Source organism: Triticum urartu, chromosome 2A, assembly GCF_056163025.1.
Source record: "Triticum urartu cultivar PI428250 chromosome 2A, HENAU_Tu73, whole genome shotgun sequence".
NCBI classification, from domain to species: domain Eukaryota; kingdom Viridiplantae; phylum Streptophyta; class Magnoliopsida; order Poales; family Poaceae; genus Triticum; species Triticum urartu.
In genome coordinates, this window is record NC_141874.1 from 731,656,125 (window position 1) to 731,673,925 (window position 17,801).

Below are 17,801 nucleotides of genomic sequence, written 5' to 3' on the forward strand. Positions count from 1 at the left end.
CTATGGCTAATTCACTCAATAACAGGCTCAAACAAGCATGACAAAAGTGCAAAAGATAACAGGTTTCAGACTTAGTGAAATTAACAAGTCAGGAATTTATCATCAGGAAGCAATCTTTAGAGCATGATAACTATATGATACAGGAACATATCGTGGCAAAGCAAGGCATGGCATGAAGCTACTCTAAGCATATAACAAAAGTCCCTTAGTGACCATGAGCCAAAAGGGATCAGAAAATAGAATTGCAAGCATGTGAACATAGCAAAAATATAAACAGATTCAGACTTGGTGAGACACTGGAGCATGGCAAAACAAACATCAAGTAGGCATGTTTACGAGCTCGATGCACTCACTACGAGGCATTGCATGACAAACTAAACATACACCCAGAAAATAGACATAGCATAGAAGCTATACATGGCAAGAACAACATCATAGAATGCACGGATCAACAACAACAAGCTCGGCAAAATTGCTAAACATGTTAACAATCTGCCAGGAACATTTTATAGCAAAAGTAGAGCTCGATTGACTCAAGCAGGGTGCTCCATAATTGCAAACAAATATATTTTTGTGCCAGGTGAATTTTAATCTAAAATTACAAACTAGACCCTAGAATTTTACATAGACACCCCTAAATCAAAAATGAAAAACGCAATTAGCCCCCGGTTGTCGTTCTGCAGCAGATTGGCGGCGCGTTGTCCGATTTGTCCGTCTGCAGTGGGTGCAGAACGCCGTTGCTCTGGTCGTCGTCCTCCCGATGTAGCCCCACGCGCTCACCATACAGAGTTGTGCCCAGGTCGCCGACTACTGCCGAGACAGGCGCCACGCCGTGCTCGCCGAGGAGCTGCGCGCCGCAGAGGACCGTGTCGGCGGCTGCGATGATCAGAGATCTATGGACTCCAAGAAGCAGTGGGGGAAGGCGTTCGTGGACTGCTTTTGCCGCGCGGACGCCGAGCTCGAGGCGCCGGACACCGCGGGGACGAGGTGGTGACCGCGCTCGTCTGCTCGTCCCACATCATCGTCTCCAACTGCGGGGACTCGCGGGCGGTGTTGTGCCGGAGCAAAGCGCCATTGCCACTGTCTGTAGACCATTTGCAGAAAGCCAATGTGGCCAGATTCGGATGGGACACGACGGCGGCCTGGGGAGAAAAGGGGCGGGGGACGCCGGCTCTAGCCGCTCCTCGGCTAGGGGGGGAGTGGTGGTAGAGATGGGCCATGGGCGGTGTCCTCTGCCTCGCCCTCGGTGCAGGAACGGCGACGGCAGGACTCTGCGGGGATCGGGATGGGGGCGACCGAGGGTTGGGACGGATGGCGGCCGTGGTCGGGGTCGGGATGGGCCTGGGAAAGGGAGAGAAAGTTGGGGGGCTTTTCGTATTAAACCTAAACTGTTATGCCACGTAGGCAAAAAATGGACCCCACCTGTCATAAACTCACTTAACTGAGCCTGATCCGCCGATCAGTGTTTTTTGCAAAAAGATTACCGTAGACGTGGTGTTTTTTGTAAAAAAAATGTATTATAATGTTTTTTATAAATCTAACCTTTAAAGTGGTGGTTTTATATAATTTACTCCCTTACGGTGTGCAAGTGCGCCGCGTATGCGCATGAGCGTATCAAACGCTGAGACGAAGTCACGAAGAGCACACGGCCGGCCCCTGGTATGATGGAAACCATGTCCTCGACGGTAATACGCTGACACGAAGCAGGCGGTTATGGCCGGCTGTTATATCGTGGAAACCATGGCCTCCGGCCTCTGGTTTCCGCTGCCCGTCCGTGTCTCCCATACATCCGCTCTTGTTTTTTTTAAAAAAGGGGGTTTACCCCAGCCTCTGCATTAGAAAAATGCATACGGCTCATAAAATTAAAAAAGAAATTCAGTAACAAAGTCTCCAAGTATCGATGAGCGAAAAAAAGAAGCAAAAGCTCGAAAGAGCTGAAATCCTAAGCCATAACCGGCTGGCAAACACAATAGGAGCACTACATGCCTATCCTATTACATGACCGCCATCCAAACCGGTTGAAAATATCCCGCGCTACCATCTCCCATCGGGTAGACGCAGTAACCATACGCTCCCTGGCCTCCGTCGGAGTGAGTAGCGACCACATACGGATGAATGCCGTGGCCCTGAAGATAACCTGCAAAAAGTGAATGTTTGTTGATCTATTAAATACTAAATCATTTTTGCAGTTCCATACTGCCCAAAGTAAAGCACAAACGCCAACATGAATGTGTCTTGCAGTATCGGAATCAACCCCATCAAGCCATGGTCCAAATAACATGTTGATAGAGGTGGGTTGATTAATATTAAACGCAATATGAATCGACCGTCACAGAATCTTAGCCAACGGACAATCGAGGAAGAGGTGTTTGATGTTTTCATTATTATCGCAAAAGCTACACCTAGATGAGCCCATCCAGTTGCGTTTTGCCAGGTTATCCTTAGTCAAAATGACTTGTTTATGCACAAACCACATAAACACTTTAATGCATAAGGGAACCTTTACTTTCCAAACGTGAATCGAGGAAGGGACAACGCTAGAGTTAATGACATCCAGATACATAGACTTAACCGAGAACGCACCGGTCTTCGTAAGTTTCCAACGCAATTGATCTGGTTGCTGGTTCAGCCGAACCTCCATTAAACGTCTAACAAGGTGGAGCCAAGCCTCCCAACGATTTCCGACTAGCGTCCTCCGAAAACTAATATTGAGGGGAGTGGATTGTAGAACAGATGCAACGTAGGCTTCTCTACGTCGCACAATGTTGTACAAAGTAGGGTATTGAAGTGCAAGGGGAGTCTCCCCAAGCCATGTATCCTCCCAAAATCTCGTAGTGGCTCCATTCTCGACAATAAATTTTGACTTGTTGATAAAAAGCTGTTTGACTCTCATCAAACCCTTCCAAAAGGGTGAGTCGGAAGGCCTCACATTTACCTGGGCCAGGGTTTTAGCATAAAGATACTTATTACGCAAAATCTGAGCCCAAGTAGCTTCCGTCTCGGTCGAAAGTTTAAAAAGCCATTTGCTAAGGAGACATATGTTTTTAACTTCCAAATTTTCAATGCCTAGACCCCCTTGGTCCTTAGGCCTACATATTATATCCCACATAGCAAGCCTGTACTTTCATTTGAGGTCGTCATTCTGCCAAAAGAACCGAGATCGGTAAAAATCTAACCTTTTCCTGACTCCCACCGGAACCTGGAAAAAGGATAAGAGAAACATAGGCATACTGGTAAGGACCGAATTAATTAGAATCAATCGTCCTCCGTATGACATGAGCTTTCCTTTCCAACAGCTCAGTTTCTTTTCAAAGCAATCCTTGATGCATTTCCACTCATTGTTAGTCAGCTTACGATGATGAATGGGTATACCTAAGTACGTAAACGGTAAGGAACCCAATTCACATCCGAACAATTGTTTATACGTGTCCTGGTCCTCCTTTGCTCTTCCAAAGCAAAACAATTCGCTCTTATGAAAGTTAATTTTAAGGCCAGATAGTTGTTCAAATAAGCATAAAAACAGCTTCATGTTTCTTGCTTTCGCCAATACATCCGCTCTCATGGTCAGCCCAAGAGCATGCTGACAAAAATCCTAGTTAACCTACGTCTGAGAATGAGTAAGCAGAGGACAAAGGAGGATTGTGCACATTACAGAGTCAATTAATCCTGACCATCTGTAGGTTTTCTGATCAGATCAGAGTGATATGCAGTCATTAAGCCATACTGATAAGAAGCCTTTTCTGATCAGACTCAGGTGTCTCCTCGCGGTGTGCAGGTGCGCCGCGTATGCGTATGAGCGTATCAAACGCTGACACGAAGTCACGAAGAGCACACGGCCGGCCCCTGGTATGGTGGAAACCATGTCCTCGAGGAAGCGTCACTCCAATCTTATCTTATCTCTGCCTTGTCCGATCGTAATGGACAAAACCACGGAGGAAAGCAAGATCTTCTGGGAGAACGAGCTCTCGTGAAAGCACCCGGTATGCTGGAAAACCAGAGCCCGCGGCCGCCTGTTTTGCTCCGGCTCTCGACGTATATAACCCCGTCCCACTCCCACTCTTCCCCCATCAACACAAGCAAGCATCAGTTCCTTCGGTACCGTAGCTGTAAGCAACGCAGCAAGAAGCATAGACCATGGCAGCTCCAGCCAAGGCATCGTGGATGGTGGCGATGAGCGTGGGCACTGTGGAGGCGCTCAAGGACCAGGCCGGGCTCTGCCGCTGGAACTACACGCTCAGGTCCATCCACCGGGCAGCCAAGGCCAACGTCCGCAGCGGCGTCTCGCAGGGTAACAAGGAGCTGCCTGCCTCAGTGTCCGCCGTGGCCAAGAGGCGCCCAGCGGAGAAGGCCGAGGAGGGGCTGAGGACTGTCATGTACCTTAGCTGCTGGGGCCTAAATTAGGAGTGGTAGTAGCTAGGAGTGTTGTGTTTGTTGCCGCAAGCAACTTAGTATTAGTAAGCATCCATGGCCTGAGACTTGGCTCTGGTTGACCCCTGATCGGTTTGTAAAGATACCACGACGATGATGATGATGAAAATTTTGGCTATGAGTTCATAATTAATATCGCCCTACTTGTCCATCCATGTGCTTCAGTGGCTTTTTTGAAAGGCCAAAGGCCATGCTGTATCAAGAGGGGGAGAAAGTTCACACAGGGAGATCAAGTCAGCAGAGCGAGGTGTTCAATAGAAAACAGAGGAGCTTCAGCTGCCTGTACAAAACAGCCAAACTCTGAACAAAGGTAGAACAGTGAAAACCGAAAAGGAGTTCGATCTCAGACCTTTTCAAATTAATTTGAACACCTCAAGGTCGCTGCAATGGAGGCCGTTAGAGAGTCTGACGTTTGTGTTCCTTCCAACAATTTTACCTCTGATTATTTGGACGCTGTATGCTTTTCATTGGTTTCTGTTGCTTGGAGCTCTGTAAAAGACCCGCGGACCCGATCCATGTCACACCGAAGTGGCAGGAGAGGAGGGTGAGACTTGGAGCATAGAAAGAAGATGGGACACTTCCGCTTCGGTACACCCCCTCTAAACACATCAATCACATCAGTGGTTGAAATTGCTCTATACCTCTTTATAATAAAGGGCAAGATGGTCTTTTTCTAAAGTACGTTGTGAGTCATATACGACTTACACGGGCCACTAAGGCACGCCACGTTCAATATAAGGGTAAAAATAGTGAGGAAAAGAAGAGATCATGAGGAATTGAACCCAAGACCTCACGCTGGATGCCATGCGCTGCTAACCACTTCACCCGACAGTTGCTTGTGCTACTTTACAGCGCAAAACATATAATAAAACACAACAGTGTTCACATATCAGAAATATTTTCTGAAAAAAATACAAAACCTTAATTGAAAAAAATGTGAAAATTTTGAAATGCCCAATGGTTATTGAGTTTATGAACAAAGTTGAGAAAACATATTTTGAAATTTGAGAAAAATTCCAAAACATGAACAATTTCCGAACATCTTCCAAAACATGAATAGTTTTTAAAAGTTGTGGTTTTATTTTTTGGGTTATTAATTGTCGTATTTTCCTTCTATTTTTTTCTCTTTTCTTTATTGAAATTCATGAACTATTTTTAAATTGTGAACCTTTCCTAAAATCCATGAACTTTTAAAATTTGTGAATATTTTTTTAAGTTTACAATCTTTGTTTTCAAATCCATGAACTTTTAAAATTTGTGAATATTTTTTTAAGTTTACAATCTTTGTTTTCAAATCCATGAACTTTTTTCCAAATCTACAAATTCTTTTTAACTTTTACGAACATTGTCAAAGGCCGCAATTTTGTTTCAAATCGTCAACATTTCCTTTCAAAATTGATGAACTTTTTTTAAGTCCGCGAACGCTTGGGCCGGACCAAAAGGCACCCGACGGGAGCGATGTCATCGCCTAGTTAAAGTAAGGCCTAAGTGTATTTCTATTTTCTAGTTTTTTTTTCTTTTCTTTTTTCGTAGATTCATTTTTTCTCCCTTTTGAACTTTATAATTAGAAAAACTAAATGTGCATGGATGCGCACCCGTCTGGCCTAGTTTAGCACACTCCTCTCAACTGTTATTTTGTTGACATGGATAAAAGACCCCAACTTCTTGCATCAGTCTGACATGGATATATATTGTTTTCCATTTTGAAAGGTCTGCAAATTAAGAAAAGGAACCAAAATAGAAAGAAATAAGAAAAAAAAGAAAATGGAGAATGGAAAAACCCCGAAGAAAAGCGGACAAACGAAAAAAATCAGGTTGGAGACGCATGCTTTTCTATTAGCGTTATCGTTCAATAAGAAGTAGGAGTAGTATGAAACAAGCACTTTCGTACGATTGGTAAGCTATCCTAGTGGTTAGCGCCTTGAGTATTTAAGGAACGGTGTGTAGGTTCGAGCCCTACTTAGTGCAGCCTATACTTTTTGAAGATAAAAAAAAACAAGGTGCAAATAACACTGTATTGACGCCCGCCATACATAAATATGTACATACAAAACTGTGTACGGTATGTGAAATGACTATATTGCCCTTTATACGTTTTGTTAGGGGGATGTACCGAAACGGAACTCGAGATGGGAAGCGTGGGCCTGGTCCTACATGACAGACACGCTCGGGCCTCCCATACTCGTCAAATATTCCGCCGTGCCGGTCGCCCCGGGTATTTGAAGCCGGTTTGATGCGTCCGTCTGAACTGATTTTCTTTTTACCGGTAAGTGACCGGACCGTCGGCGTACCACGAGGGTTTGAGGCGCCCGGTCTAAAACGAAAATGAACTATTATCTAATATCTGCCGGGTTGTCCGGTCCCAGTGGACAAATCCAACCGCTCGGGCGCAGAAAAAACAAGATGGGGCGAGGTGGCAGCCACCTGCGCCGGCCGTGCGTCGACAGCGAGAGGTGTGGCGCAAGAAGCAAAGGTGGATCCGAAAGCACCCAGTATCCTGGAAAACCACCGCCCGCTGCCGGCTGTTTTGCTCCGGCCCTCCCGTCTATATAACCCCGGCCCACTCCCGCTCTTCCTTCCATCAACACAAGATAGCGTCAGTTCAGTGAGACAGTTCAAGAAAATTCCACTAGCACCATACACAAGAATCGCAAGTCAGTTTCCAGTGTCTAGCAGCGCATCAAGACCAAGGAGAAGGAGAAGCGATGGCTGGTCCGGCAAAGACATCGTGGATGGTGGCGATGAGCGTCAGCGCCGTTGAGGCGCTCAAGGACCAGGCCGGGCTCTGCCGCTGGAACTACGCCCTCAGGTCCATCCACCGGGCAGCCAAGGCCAACGTCCGTGGGGGCGCCTCGCAGGGCACCAAGCAGCTTCCGGCCTCTATGGTGGAGAAGCGGCGAGCGGAGAAGGCGGAAGAGGGGATGAGGACGGTCATGTACCTTAGCTGTTGGGGCCCAAATTAGGAGCTAGGGGTGTTGAGTTTGTTGCAGCTTGTGGTTATGTGACAACCACATGATCTATTGTAAATACAGCACGATGATGATGATGAAAATTTCGGCTATGAGTTTACATCACCCTCCTTGTCCATGTGCTTCTGTGGATATTTTCTGGAAGGCCAAAGATCAATCTTTATCAGGATAGGAAGAAAGTTCAGAGTTATACAGGGAGAGGAGTAGCTCAGAGCAGCTTCAGCTACCTGTACAGAACAGCCCAACTCTAAACACAGGATAGAACATCGGGCTGCCCTCCAAGATCTCGCATCTCTTGTGGTCAAATCAAATCGGATATCACCATGTCGCTGCGACAAAGGCCATTAGAGATTGTGGCGTCGGGTCTCTTTCAACAAAATTCTTCTCTAATTACTTTGATGGGGAACATGCACATGCGCCCCTTGCAACCAAATTCTTCTCTGATTATTTTGATGGGGAACATGGATATGCTTTGTTGCTGGAGTCGACATGGCTCACAGCAGGTGGAGCTTCCGGGCATGTTACACCCTTCTGTATCGCTGTGGTGAACTGGTGATCAGGTGTGGCGTTGACCTGCTGCACGACTGAGATCGTTCGTGGCGACGTGCTCTGAATTTCTTTGCTCTGCACTCTGCTGAGCCGACACAATGATATGTTAAACTAAATGTGATCAGAGTGATGACATTAGTAAGTTAACTAAACGTGTTTTTTGATCGGCGTGATGATAGAGTGAGAGTGAGACATATACTTTTGCATGAGCAAAAACGCTGACATGAAGCAGACGGCCGGCGCTCGGCGGTATGGTGTTAACCATGGCCTCGGGCCTCTGGTTTTCCCTGCCCGTCCGCGTCTCCTCAAGAGCATGTGGCCAAAAAACATAGTTAACCTACGTGAGTCTGACTAAACCGCGTTGCAGAAAGCAGGATTGTTAGTCTAATCACTTGCCGATCCCAAGACGACGAGGACAAGACTCCGGGATGCGCTGCGTGCGTGCCTAGAGTGGACTAAATGAACTCTATGTTGGCAGATTTGCATGATGAGAGTGTGCTTATCGGTGTCGGTGTACTACCACCAATCATATTAGACCAAGTGCTACTACTCCCAGCAAGTGGATAACATATGACTTCAGTACAGTGACAAGCATATTTTAGTACTAGGTGAAGCATATTTCTCGCTTGTATAATTCCTTTTTGCAACACACTAAGATATACACAATACATTATACATGTACAATTATTCTTTGATTTTCCGAATATAGACATGTTCCTCGGTTGGGTGAGCCTTGCGCTCGTGCACGCTTTAGTTTAAAAAGATATCAACCTTAAGAAACAATGTGAATGAATAAAAAATACACTACAAGTAATCAATATGTGCAATAACCAATTGCGCTATTCTTGCATCATATTTAATATTTGATGCATTAGTCACACTACATATAAGAGAAAGAGCAAGAATATAAAGAAGAGCGAACAATACAAATAAATTTTGACACAGAATACCCATGAATTATGGTGGGCCCACCCTGGTTACAACGGTATAGTGGTTATGGGCTTACATCCATTGATCGAGTTCTCCATGGAGCAGTCGGGGTGAGAAGGTTGGCTTTAGCATGGTGACTGCTACATCCGAAATTTGGTGACCACCAGCGCACAAGCAGGTGCAACGTACCTCATAGAAGAACCTCCTTGACATCTTCAACCCATTTCCGCAATCGACCTTGGGAAACTCCATCCTAGGGAGAGAAGGACAAGCTGATGGAATGAGTTAATACAACATGCCATGTCAGTCTGCTTGTGTGGCATTGCTGTAGGTGAGGTGTTGATTCTCATGTCAAAACCATTGAAATGGTTGATTTGGTGTGGTGTGAAAAATTTAAGGACATCACTTGCGGTTCATGCAAAAAAAAAATCAAAATACGGGCTATGTCTATGTATGATTTTAACCGCAATTAAGTTACTATTATTTTCTTTCTTACATTTATGTGTGAAAGATAGGTAGCTTTTTCTTATAATACTAATGTTTTGCGAGATCACCTTGAGTAGAACATACGCCTCATTCAACTCATTTTCACGCAGACTGTCATTTCTAACTCACCCGGGAAACAATTATTACCAAATTCGACCAAATTATATGCAACTTATGAGACATACAACTACTGTCTTTACATAGAATACAAAATCAATGGCACTTATAAATAAGATTTTGTAAGTCAGCTTTGAAACAGACAATCACAGTTTTTGTAGATTGTAAGAACTTCAAGGTGCCTCGAAAATGACATGGGAGCAAGGCAGAGGTTTGACGTGCATGTAATGCACCAAAAAGAAATCAAACCACCGACCTCTTTTTGAAAAGTCAACAAAATTTGCACGTAGTAAAGGAAGCAATTTATTAAAAAAATTGTTGATCTCATTTCCTTAATCAAACAAAATTGTATAGAGAAATACATATGGATTTGCACGCTGAGGAAAAAAAAGTAAAAATAAAATGAAGAACTATAGTGTTTCCCTTTTTCATGAATATTCATACTTTTACTCCGTGTAAAGCTTCACGCCCATTACTCGTATCTCATCTCTGCCGGCTTGGTCATATCGGCCGGAAAACGAGGTGCGCAGCCACTTGCACAGGGACGTCGACGTCGACAGCGGCAGATGCGGCGCAAGCAAGCAAAGGTGGATCTGAAAGCACCTGGTTTCCTGGAAAACCAACGCCTGCAGCCGCCTGTTTTGCTCCGGCTCTCCCGTATATAACCCCGGCCCACTCCCACTCCTCCTCCCATCAACACAAACGAGCATCAATTCAGTGAGATAGTTCAGAAAATCAGCTCTGTTCTTTTAGCATACACAAGGATCGCAAGTCAGTATCCACTCTCCAGCAGCGCAGCAAGAACAAGGAGGAGGAGGAGAGATGGCTGGTCCGGCGAAGGCGTCATGGATGGTGGCGATGAGCGTCGGCGCGGTGGAGGCGCTCAAGGACCAGGCCGGGCTCTGCCGCTGGAACTACGCCCTCAGGTCCATCCACCGTGCAGCCAAGGCCAACGTCCGCGGCGGCGTCTCGCAGGGCACGAAGCAGCTTCCGGCAGCTGTGGCGGAGAGGCGGCGAGCGGAGAAGGCCGAGGAGGGGCTGAGGACGGTCATGTACCTCAGCTGCTGGGGCCCAAATTAGAAGTACCAGTAGCTCAGGCCTCAGGGGTGTAGTGTTCGTTACAGCAAGTATTAGTAAGCATGCAACCATGGCCTGAGATTTGGCTGGCTGCTCCCTGATCGGTTGTAAATATACCACCACGATGATGATGATGAAAATTTCGGCTATGAGCTTATAGCCATGGCCTTCTGTGGCTATTTTTTGAGAGGCCAAAGACATATCAAGAGAGGGAGGAAATTCAGAGTTACACCGTGAGAGTAACTCACTCAGAAAAGCGAGCCGTTGTGCAGAAAACAGAGCAGCTTCAGCTGCCTGTACAAAACAGAGAAGGAATTCGATCTCAACGATACACTCAGCCGCCCTCCAAGATCTCAGACCTTGTAATGCTATGGTTCTTCCATACGGTTTCTGAATTTATTCAGAAGTAATTCATCGAGATAGTGCATCCTTCTCTTATTTATCCGAAAATACTAAAAAATACTATAAAGTGCAGCCGGATAGATCCAATCTATTTCTGAAATAGACAACCCGCACACACTCCCTTTCCAAAAAAAACACCAACCATTAGAGTTAGATTTATTAGTTTTGTTGCTAAAATATCGGTATTAAGCCCTAAACTGCCAGCGGATGGCCAGCAAGCTAAAAAAAAGAAAGAATGAGTTACATATTTCATATGCTCTCCTCTTATAGATAGGACGGACAAAGAACCAAATTTTTCGATCCCTTACTTCCCTCACCATTTTTTTAATGCAAATAGATTCAATCTAGTAATTTCTTTTAGGTTAAGTCTTGTTTGACCTGTGAAAGGCTTCCTTTGTTGAAATGTTCTGTTTGCAAAATTCCTAAAATAAAAGGAAAAAAATTCACTTTCCTAAACTAAGGACGGGAAATTAGAAGAGAGTATATCTTCTAAATTAATAATACTCACCTCAGGCCTTTCTGGAATGGGGTATTATCTGTCCCGATAAATAGTTAATTCCAGGAGTAATAAATAGGAGTAAGTTAAATGAAGCGTTGATATAATTGGAATTGCGGAAGAAAATACCAATTTACTAAAAAAAAGAAGAAAAAATATCTTATCGAAATCGAAAGAACTATTTTTTTAAGATTAAACAGAAGGGTTTGCAAATAAAAGCGCTAGTGCCACAACTAGTTCATAAATTGTTATAGCTTTCATAAAAGCGATCGATTTTAACACCTCAAGGTCGCTGCAATGGAGGCCGTTAGAGCCTTAAAGATTCTGAGGTTGTGTTCCTTCCAACATATCATCTACTGATTATTTTGAGCTGTATGCTTTGAATGGATTGCGAGTACTTTCCGTTGCACGGAGTTGACCCGTGGATCCGATCCAGCGTCGCACCGAAGGCGTAGGTGAGGTAGCAGGAGAGGATGGTGAGACTTGGAGGAGAAGAAGGCGAGGAGCAGAGAAAGGACATGTGAATTCAGATTTCACCCATCGCACGGCTCAGCGTTTACACCCTTCTGTAACGCTGTGGCGATCAGGCGTGGCATTGACCTGCGGCGCGACTGAGATTGTTCGTGGTGAACGTGCTCTGAATTTCTTCGATCTGCACTCTCATGAGCCGACAAGAAGATATGTAAAACTAAATGTGATGAGACTGATGATGTTGATAAGTAAAGTAAACGTGTTTTCTGATCGGAGTGATGACAGAGTGAGAGTGAGAGTGAGACAGAGAGCAGCCGGCTACCCAGTTGCAGAATGAGAGATGATACTTTTGCATGAACAAACGCTGACATGAGGCAGGCGCCGGCGGCCTCTGGTATCATGGAAACCATGGCCTCCAGCCTCCGGTATTCCCTGCATGTCCACGTCTCCCGTACCTCCGGTCTCACCGTCACCGTCACCCCAAGAGCATGTGGCCAAAAGGTGTAGTTTACTTACGTGTGAGTACGAGTAAACCGCGTTGCAGAAAGGAGGATTGTTTTGTGTAATCACTTGCTGATCCTAAGAGGGGGGAGAAGATGCCCGGACGCTGCGTGCCCGGAGGTTGGCAGATTTGCAAGATGGAGCGATCTTTATCTTGCTGTGTGCTAAAAGCGAGACATTTCATGGGCCACCACGAAGCCTCATCTGATGTACACGCAGCAAGTGCATAACCCACTGACATTAGCACAGTGAGAGGCTGACAGCAGCGCACAACTTGCGACACAAGCGGCACGCCGCATTTCCCAACCTCGGCGTGCGTCCGACAGTAACCTGAGGCACCCGGTTTCCGCCCACGAGTCGACAAACCATGCGCGCGCCCGTATGTACGAGGCAGCGACGGCCGGCACGTACTGTAACCCATGCCAACATCGGCGTCTCCTATAAAACTACCAAGAGGAGCACCGCCATTTGGCAGGCAGCTGAGCACACTTACACGCAGAGCAACGAACGAAGCACTCACTCGAGCACGGTTATACTCCTGGAATCGTGCAATTAGTCAGATGGCGAGCGGCAGCGGGAAGGCGACGGCCTCGTCCTGGGCGGCGGCGATGAGCGTGGGCGCGGGCACGGTGGAGGCGATCACGGAGCGGCACGCCGGGCTGTGCCGCTGGAACCACCAGGCGCTCCCGTGTGTCTTCCAGCAGCGCGCCGGCACCTCGGCCGCCGGGAACGGCGCCTGCGGCAAGGGCAAGGCGGCGACCACTGCCGGTGGAGCAACGGCGAGGCAGGAGCAGGAAGAGGAGCTCCGGACTGTGATGTACCTCAGCAACTGGGGACCCAACAACTAACTAGCCGATTAGTCATCAGTTACAGTGCTCTAGATCTTCAAAGATGGCTAGACTGGTTCGTGCTAGCTGCACCAGTTCGTGCGTGTAAGGATGATGTGATCTGAGCACGCATATTCACTCTCGAGCTCGTGTAAGAGTAAGACACGGTAGCGTGCATAGTACTACTTCCATGATCCGGAAGGATTTCAGAAAGAAAAGCATAAATGGACGTCCCTTCCGGCCTCCTCCAGGCTCAACTAACTGCAATGTCCAAACGGTCGCTCTGAATTTGCAGCATCGAGCGTTTAGGCCTTGGTACAGTTCATCGCCGTTACAAGTTAGTCAGTCATATGCCCAGGGAAAACAGTGTCAATTCTGCTGCAAAAAAAGGCATATCCCGACTATTGCAGTCGATGCTGCGTGAACCAGTTAATCCAGCCTGAATTATTTGCGGACAGAGCACCCGTCCTTGCTCAATTGCTCCCATATTAAACTTTACCTGCAGGATTATGATCAAATTTAAATCTCAAAAAGCACGGACACACTCCATTATGGAATGAAGGGAATAGTTCACAATGTACACAGCGACAGCCTATGGGCAGTACTTTGCTGACATTAAAACAGAACAAGGTATCCTGCTAACCAGTTTGAGCATCCCCAATGGATTGCGCTGAGTTCACCGAGGCAGCCACACTCCATCCGCTCACAGACAATGCTCCCCTGTCAAACTGACTATTTCAGTCCACCTGCACATGGCATGATAACATACATCTGTTACCATTCACTAAGAACAAAATCATACACAAATTTCCTATATGTTGGAATGATGATGGTGGAGATAGCTGGCACCGGCCGTACGGCAGACTCCTCCTTCCTTATCTTGGCCTTTCCTATATGGTGGAGGGATCTTGCTGCGGCAATAGAGGTGTAGCGGTTCACGCTGGAACGTGTGGGCGAATGATAGACGAGGGAGGCACCGGCTAGGGATGGTGTTGTACATATAGCCGGTCTCCACAGGTCTCACGTACCTTCTCCCCTTTGATCCAAGGGCTCTAGAGAAATCTCAACCCCTCCCAATACATTCCTTGATGGCCAATGATCCCGTATGAACAAACGTGGATGAAATCAATGAAGAATCGCGGAAGTTACACACAAATCCGCAGCCAGGGTCGGGCGGTACGACCATGCACGATTATACCGTGCACTTCTGGAACCTGCACGTGGTCTTTCATATTTTGGTCATCATTTCCTTATACGAAGTGCAATTTAGGCGTTCCTAGGCTCGTTGGAATTTATGCACGAGCCCGATAATCTCCTGATATTTTATTTTCAATTTGGGCTAGTTGGAAAATATAATTTTTTTTTGTAATACTCTCCAAAAGGCATGAATGTACTGCGTCTAACTTTTTGGTTTGGCCCCAACTTGGTCCCTTTCATCGTGCTAAGTCCACGGGGCTCACGAGGCGTACCTCCCCAACCCTCGTCCCTCGCGTCGCTCTCGTGGGCGGCGGCAGGGGAACCCTAGCCCCCACCCCGTGCCCGTCTCCTACACCATCCCCTCCCCTCGCCGCCGCCAGAAGGCGCCGCCGGGCGAAGCCCGGTGCGCGTCGGAGGCGGCGGGGCCCTTCTTCCTCTCCCGGCGTGCGGCTGTAGCGCGAGATGCGGCGGCACGGCGGAGTCTTGCCTGATGCGGCGAGGGCGCGTCGTGCGGCACGGCGGCCAGACGGCGGCGCGAGCGGATGGCCAGGCCGTGGCGACCGCGCAAGGGGTTGGCTTCGGGGCGGCGGTGCGGTCACGGATCCATCGTGGATCTGGTCCTGTGGGCGCGGTCTCGGCCTCCCCTGCTCGGCCGACGGGTCTCGGTGGGGGGACTTCTCCTTGCTGAGATCTGGCAGCGGCGGCCTGAATCATCCAGATCCCGGCAAGGATGGCGGCGGCCCATGCACGAGAGATGGAGGTCTTCGATCAGATCTGGGTGAAAACCTGCTATTGGTTATTGCCAAGGCCGACGATGGCGACGCTGTCCGCGTCGTTCCCTTCCTGAAGGCATCGCCGAGGAGAAGTTCAAGGCCACTCTCTGCTACCTTCGGGGGAAACCCTAGATTAGTAGATCAGATGACGGCGGCTCTCTGGTGTTGTTTCCCTCTTGGGGGCGTCATTTTTGGAGGTGCACACGGGCTCAAGGGACCAGAGGACGGCGTCTTTGGTGGAGCAGTGCTTCATCTTACACATCGATGGTGGCGGATCTCGGCGGTGTGGCGCTCTGGAGATTCGGCGTCTTATGCGTGGAGATGGACTCGCGCAGGAGGAGGAAGCTGTCTGGCGTCATGGTGGCGTTGATGGCAGAGAGGCCTGGCAAGGTCGGTGCTTCAGTTCTGCTCTAAGGATGGACCGAGGGATGATGGAGGTGACGGCCCTTGCAGTGGGCGGTGCTCACTGGGAGTGTGCCAGATCGGTATGGGACCCAATCCAGGTAGTGGCTTGGATGGGACACCGGCTTTAGATGTTAGGCTTTGGTGCGAACTGTTTGGTATTAGGTCCGGACATTCGGCACGCCTTCATCAAGGGGATAGGAGTAGCAACAGTGTTGCCAAGATGGTGGCTTCGGGCTTATTGATGTATCATCTTGTATGGTCTTTGTAAATAATTAATAATATGGCTGCATGCATCGTCCAGATGCAGAGGCTGGGGGTACATCCTCCTTTTCTAAAAAACGGGGCTCCAATACGCCTACATAGACAAAACAAAACAAAGGAAATACTAATGAAAATGAAACGTTAGGCAATTACCTCAATAAATGCACAAAAAACTTTTTTATATGCAAAATTGCTACCTCTTGAGCACTGCGTTGGTTTTTCCTTGAAGAGGAAAGGGTGATGCAGCAAAGTAGCGTAAGTATTTCTCTCAGTTTTTGAGAACCAAGGTATCAATCCAGTAGGAGATCACGCTCAAGTCCCACGCACCTACACAAACAAATAAGAACCTCGCAACCAACGCGATAAAAGGGGTTGTCAAGCCCTTCACGGTCACTTACGAGAGTGAGATCTGATAGATATGATAAGATAATATTTTGGTATTTTTATGATAAAGATGCAAAATAAAATAAAAGGCAAAAGAAATAACTAAGTGTTGGAAGATTAATATGATGGAAGATAGACCCGGGGGCCATAGGTTTCACTAGTGACTTCTCTCAAGAGCATAAGTATTACGGTGGGTAAACGAATTACTGTCGAGCAATCGATAGAATTGAGCATAGTTATGAGAATATCTAGGTATGATCATGTATATAGGCATCACGTCCGAGACAAGTAGACCGAAACGATTCTGCATCTACTACTATTACTCCACACATCGACCACTATCCAGCATGCATCTAGAGTATTGAGTTCATAAGAACAGAGTAATGCTCTAAGGAAGATGACATGATGTAGAGGGATAAACTCATGCAATATGATATAAACCCCATCTTTTTATCCTCGATGGCAACAATACAATACGTGTCGGTTCCCTTTCTGTCACTGGGATCGAGCACCGCAAAATTGAACCCAAAGCTAAGCACTTCTCTCATTGCAAGAAAGATCAATCTAGTAGGCCAAACCAAACTGATAATTCGAAGAGACTTGCAAAGAGAAACCAATCATACATAAAAGAATTCAGAGGAGAATCAAATATTGTTCATAGATAATCTGGATCATAAACCCACAATTCATTGGATCTCGACAAACACACCGCAAAAGAAGATTACATCGAATAGATCTCCAAGAGAATTGAGGAGAACTTTGTATTGAGATCCAAAGAGAGAGAAGAAGCCATCTAGCTAATAACTATGGACCCGTAGATCTGAAGTAAACTACTCACACATCACCAGAGAGGCCATGGAGTTGATGTAGAGGCCCTCCGTGATCAATGCCCCCTCCGGCGGAGATCCGGAAAAGGCCCCGAGATGGGATCTCTCGGGTACAGAAGGTTGCGACGGTGGAATTAGGTTTTTGTGGTGCTCCTGGATGTTTGGGGGTACGTGGATATATATAGGAGAAGAAGTATGCCGATGGAGCAACGATGGGCCCACGCGGGTGGAGGGCGCGCCCAGGGGGTAGGCACGCCCCCTGCCTCGTGCCTTCCTCCCTTGTTTCTTGACGGCCACTCCAAGTCTCCTGGATCACGTTTGTTGAGAAAATCACGTTCCCGAAGGTTTCATTCCGTTTGGACTCCGTTTGATATTGCTTTTCTTCGAAACCCTAAAATAGGCACAAAAAATAGCAATTTGGGTTGGGCCTCCGATTAGTAGCACTAGTGCAGAACCGGGCAATAGCACCGGTTCGTAAGGCCCTTTAGTGCCGGTTCGGTAACCGGCACTAAAGTGTGGGCACTAATGCCCCCCCTTTAGTACCAGTTCAGCATGAACCGGTGCTAAAGGGCAACCACGTGGCACGAGGCGCGCCGTGGTCTGGGGGACCTTTAGTCCCGGTTGGTAAGGATTTTTTTAATTTTTATTTTTGAAATAAAGCAAAAACAGCCCGCCTACTAGGCCGGCCCGGCCTGCATACG

The 17,801-nt window shown here is 47.2% G+C and overlaps 4 protein-coding genes and 1 long non-coding RNA gene across 5 annotated transcripts; 4 read left to right on the forward strand and 1 right to left on the reverse strand.

Annotated features, from left to right (window-relative positions):
• Positions 1 to 4,047: 4,047 nt before the first annotated feature.
• On the forward strand, positions 4,048 to 4,561 carry LOC125534398 (uncharacterized). Its single transcript, XM_048697645.2, has one exon. The coding sequence runs from the start codon at positions 4,135 to 4,137 to the stop codon at positions 4,399 to 4,401; it is 267 nt and encodes an 88-aa protein (XP_048553602.1). The 5' UTR covers positions 4,048 to 4,134; the 3' UTR covers positions 4,402 to 4,561.
• Positions 4,562 to 6,989: 2,428 nt separating this feature from the next.
• LOC125534397 (uncharacterized) lies at positions 6,990 to 7,502 on the forward strand. Its single transcript, XM_048697644.2, has one exon. The coding sequence runs from the start codon at positions 7,134 to 7,136 to the stop codon at positions 7,389 to 7,391; it is 258 nt and encodes an 85-aa protein (XP_048553601.1). The 5' UTR covers positions 6,990 to 7,133; the 3' UTR covers positions 7,392 to 7,502.
• A 2,652-nt stretch (positions 7,503 to 10,154) lies between these two features.
• LOC125534396 (uncharacterized) lies at positions 10,155 to 10,756 on the forward strand. Its single transcript, XM_048697642.2, has one exon. The coding sequence runs from the start codon at positions 10,302 to 10,304 to the stop codon at positions 10,557 to 10,559; it is 258 nt and encodes an 85-aa protein (XP_048553599.1). The 5' UTR covers positions 10,155 to 10,301; the 3' UTR covers positions 10,560 to 10,756.
• A 2,128-nt stretch (positions 10,757 to 12,884) lies between these two features.
• Positions 12,885 to 13,395, forward strand: LOC125534394 (uncharacterized). The gene has a single exon (XM_048697641.2). It carries the CDS (start codon positions 12,987 to 12,989, stop codon positions 13,272 to 13,274), a length of 288 nt encoding a protein of 95 aa, XP_048553598.1. The 5' UTR covers positions 12,885 to 12,986; the 3' UTR covers positions 13,275 to 13,395.
• A 120-nt stretch (positions 13,396 to 13,515) lies between these two features.
• On the reverse strand, positions 13,516 to 14,341 carry LOC125534395 (uncharacterized). The gene is made up of 2 exons (XR_007294468.2): positions 13,897 to 14,341; positions 13,516 to 13,752 (listed from the first exon to the last, which is right to left on the reverse strand). It is a non-coding gene; the product is annotated as an uncharacterized LOC125534395 (long non-coding RNA).
• Between the last annotated feature and the right edge of the window lie 3,460 nt (positions 14,342 to 17,801).

What these genes read in the sequence shown, in the direction of transcription:
- LOC125534397 (XM_048697644.2), top strand. Translation starts at nt 7,134, where the DNA reads ATGGCTGGTCCGGCAAAGACATCGTGGATGGTGGCGATGAGCGTCAGC.
- LOC125534394 (XM_048697641.2), top strand. Translation starts at nt 12,987, where the DNA reads ATGGCGAGCGGCAGCGGGAAGGCGACGGCCTCGTCCTGGGCGGCGGCG.
- LOC125534398 (XM_048697645.2), top strand. Translation starts at nt 4,135, where the DNA reads ATGGCAGCTCCAGCCAAGGCATCGTGGATGGTGGCGATGAGCGTGGGC.
- LOC125534396 (XM_048697642.2), top strand. Translation starts at nt 10,302, where the DNA reads ATGGCTGGTCCGGCGAAGGCGTCATGGATGGTGGCGATGAGCGTCGGC.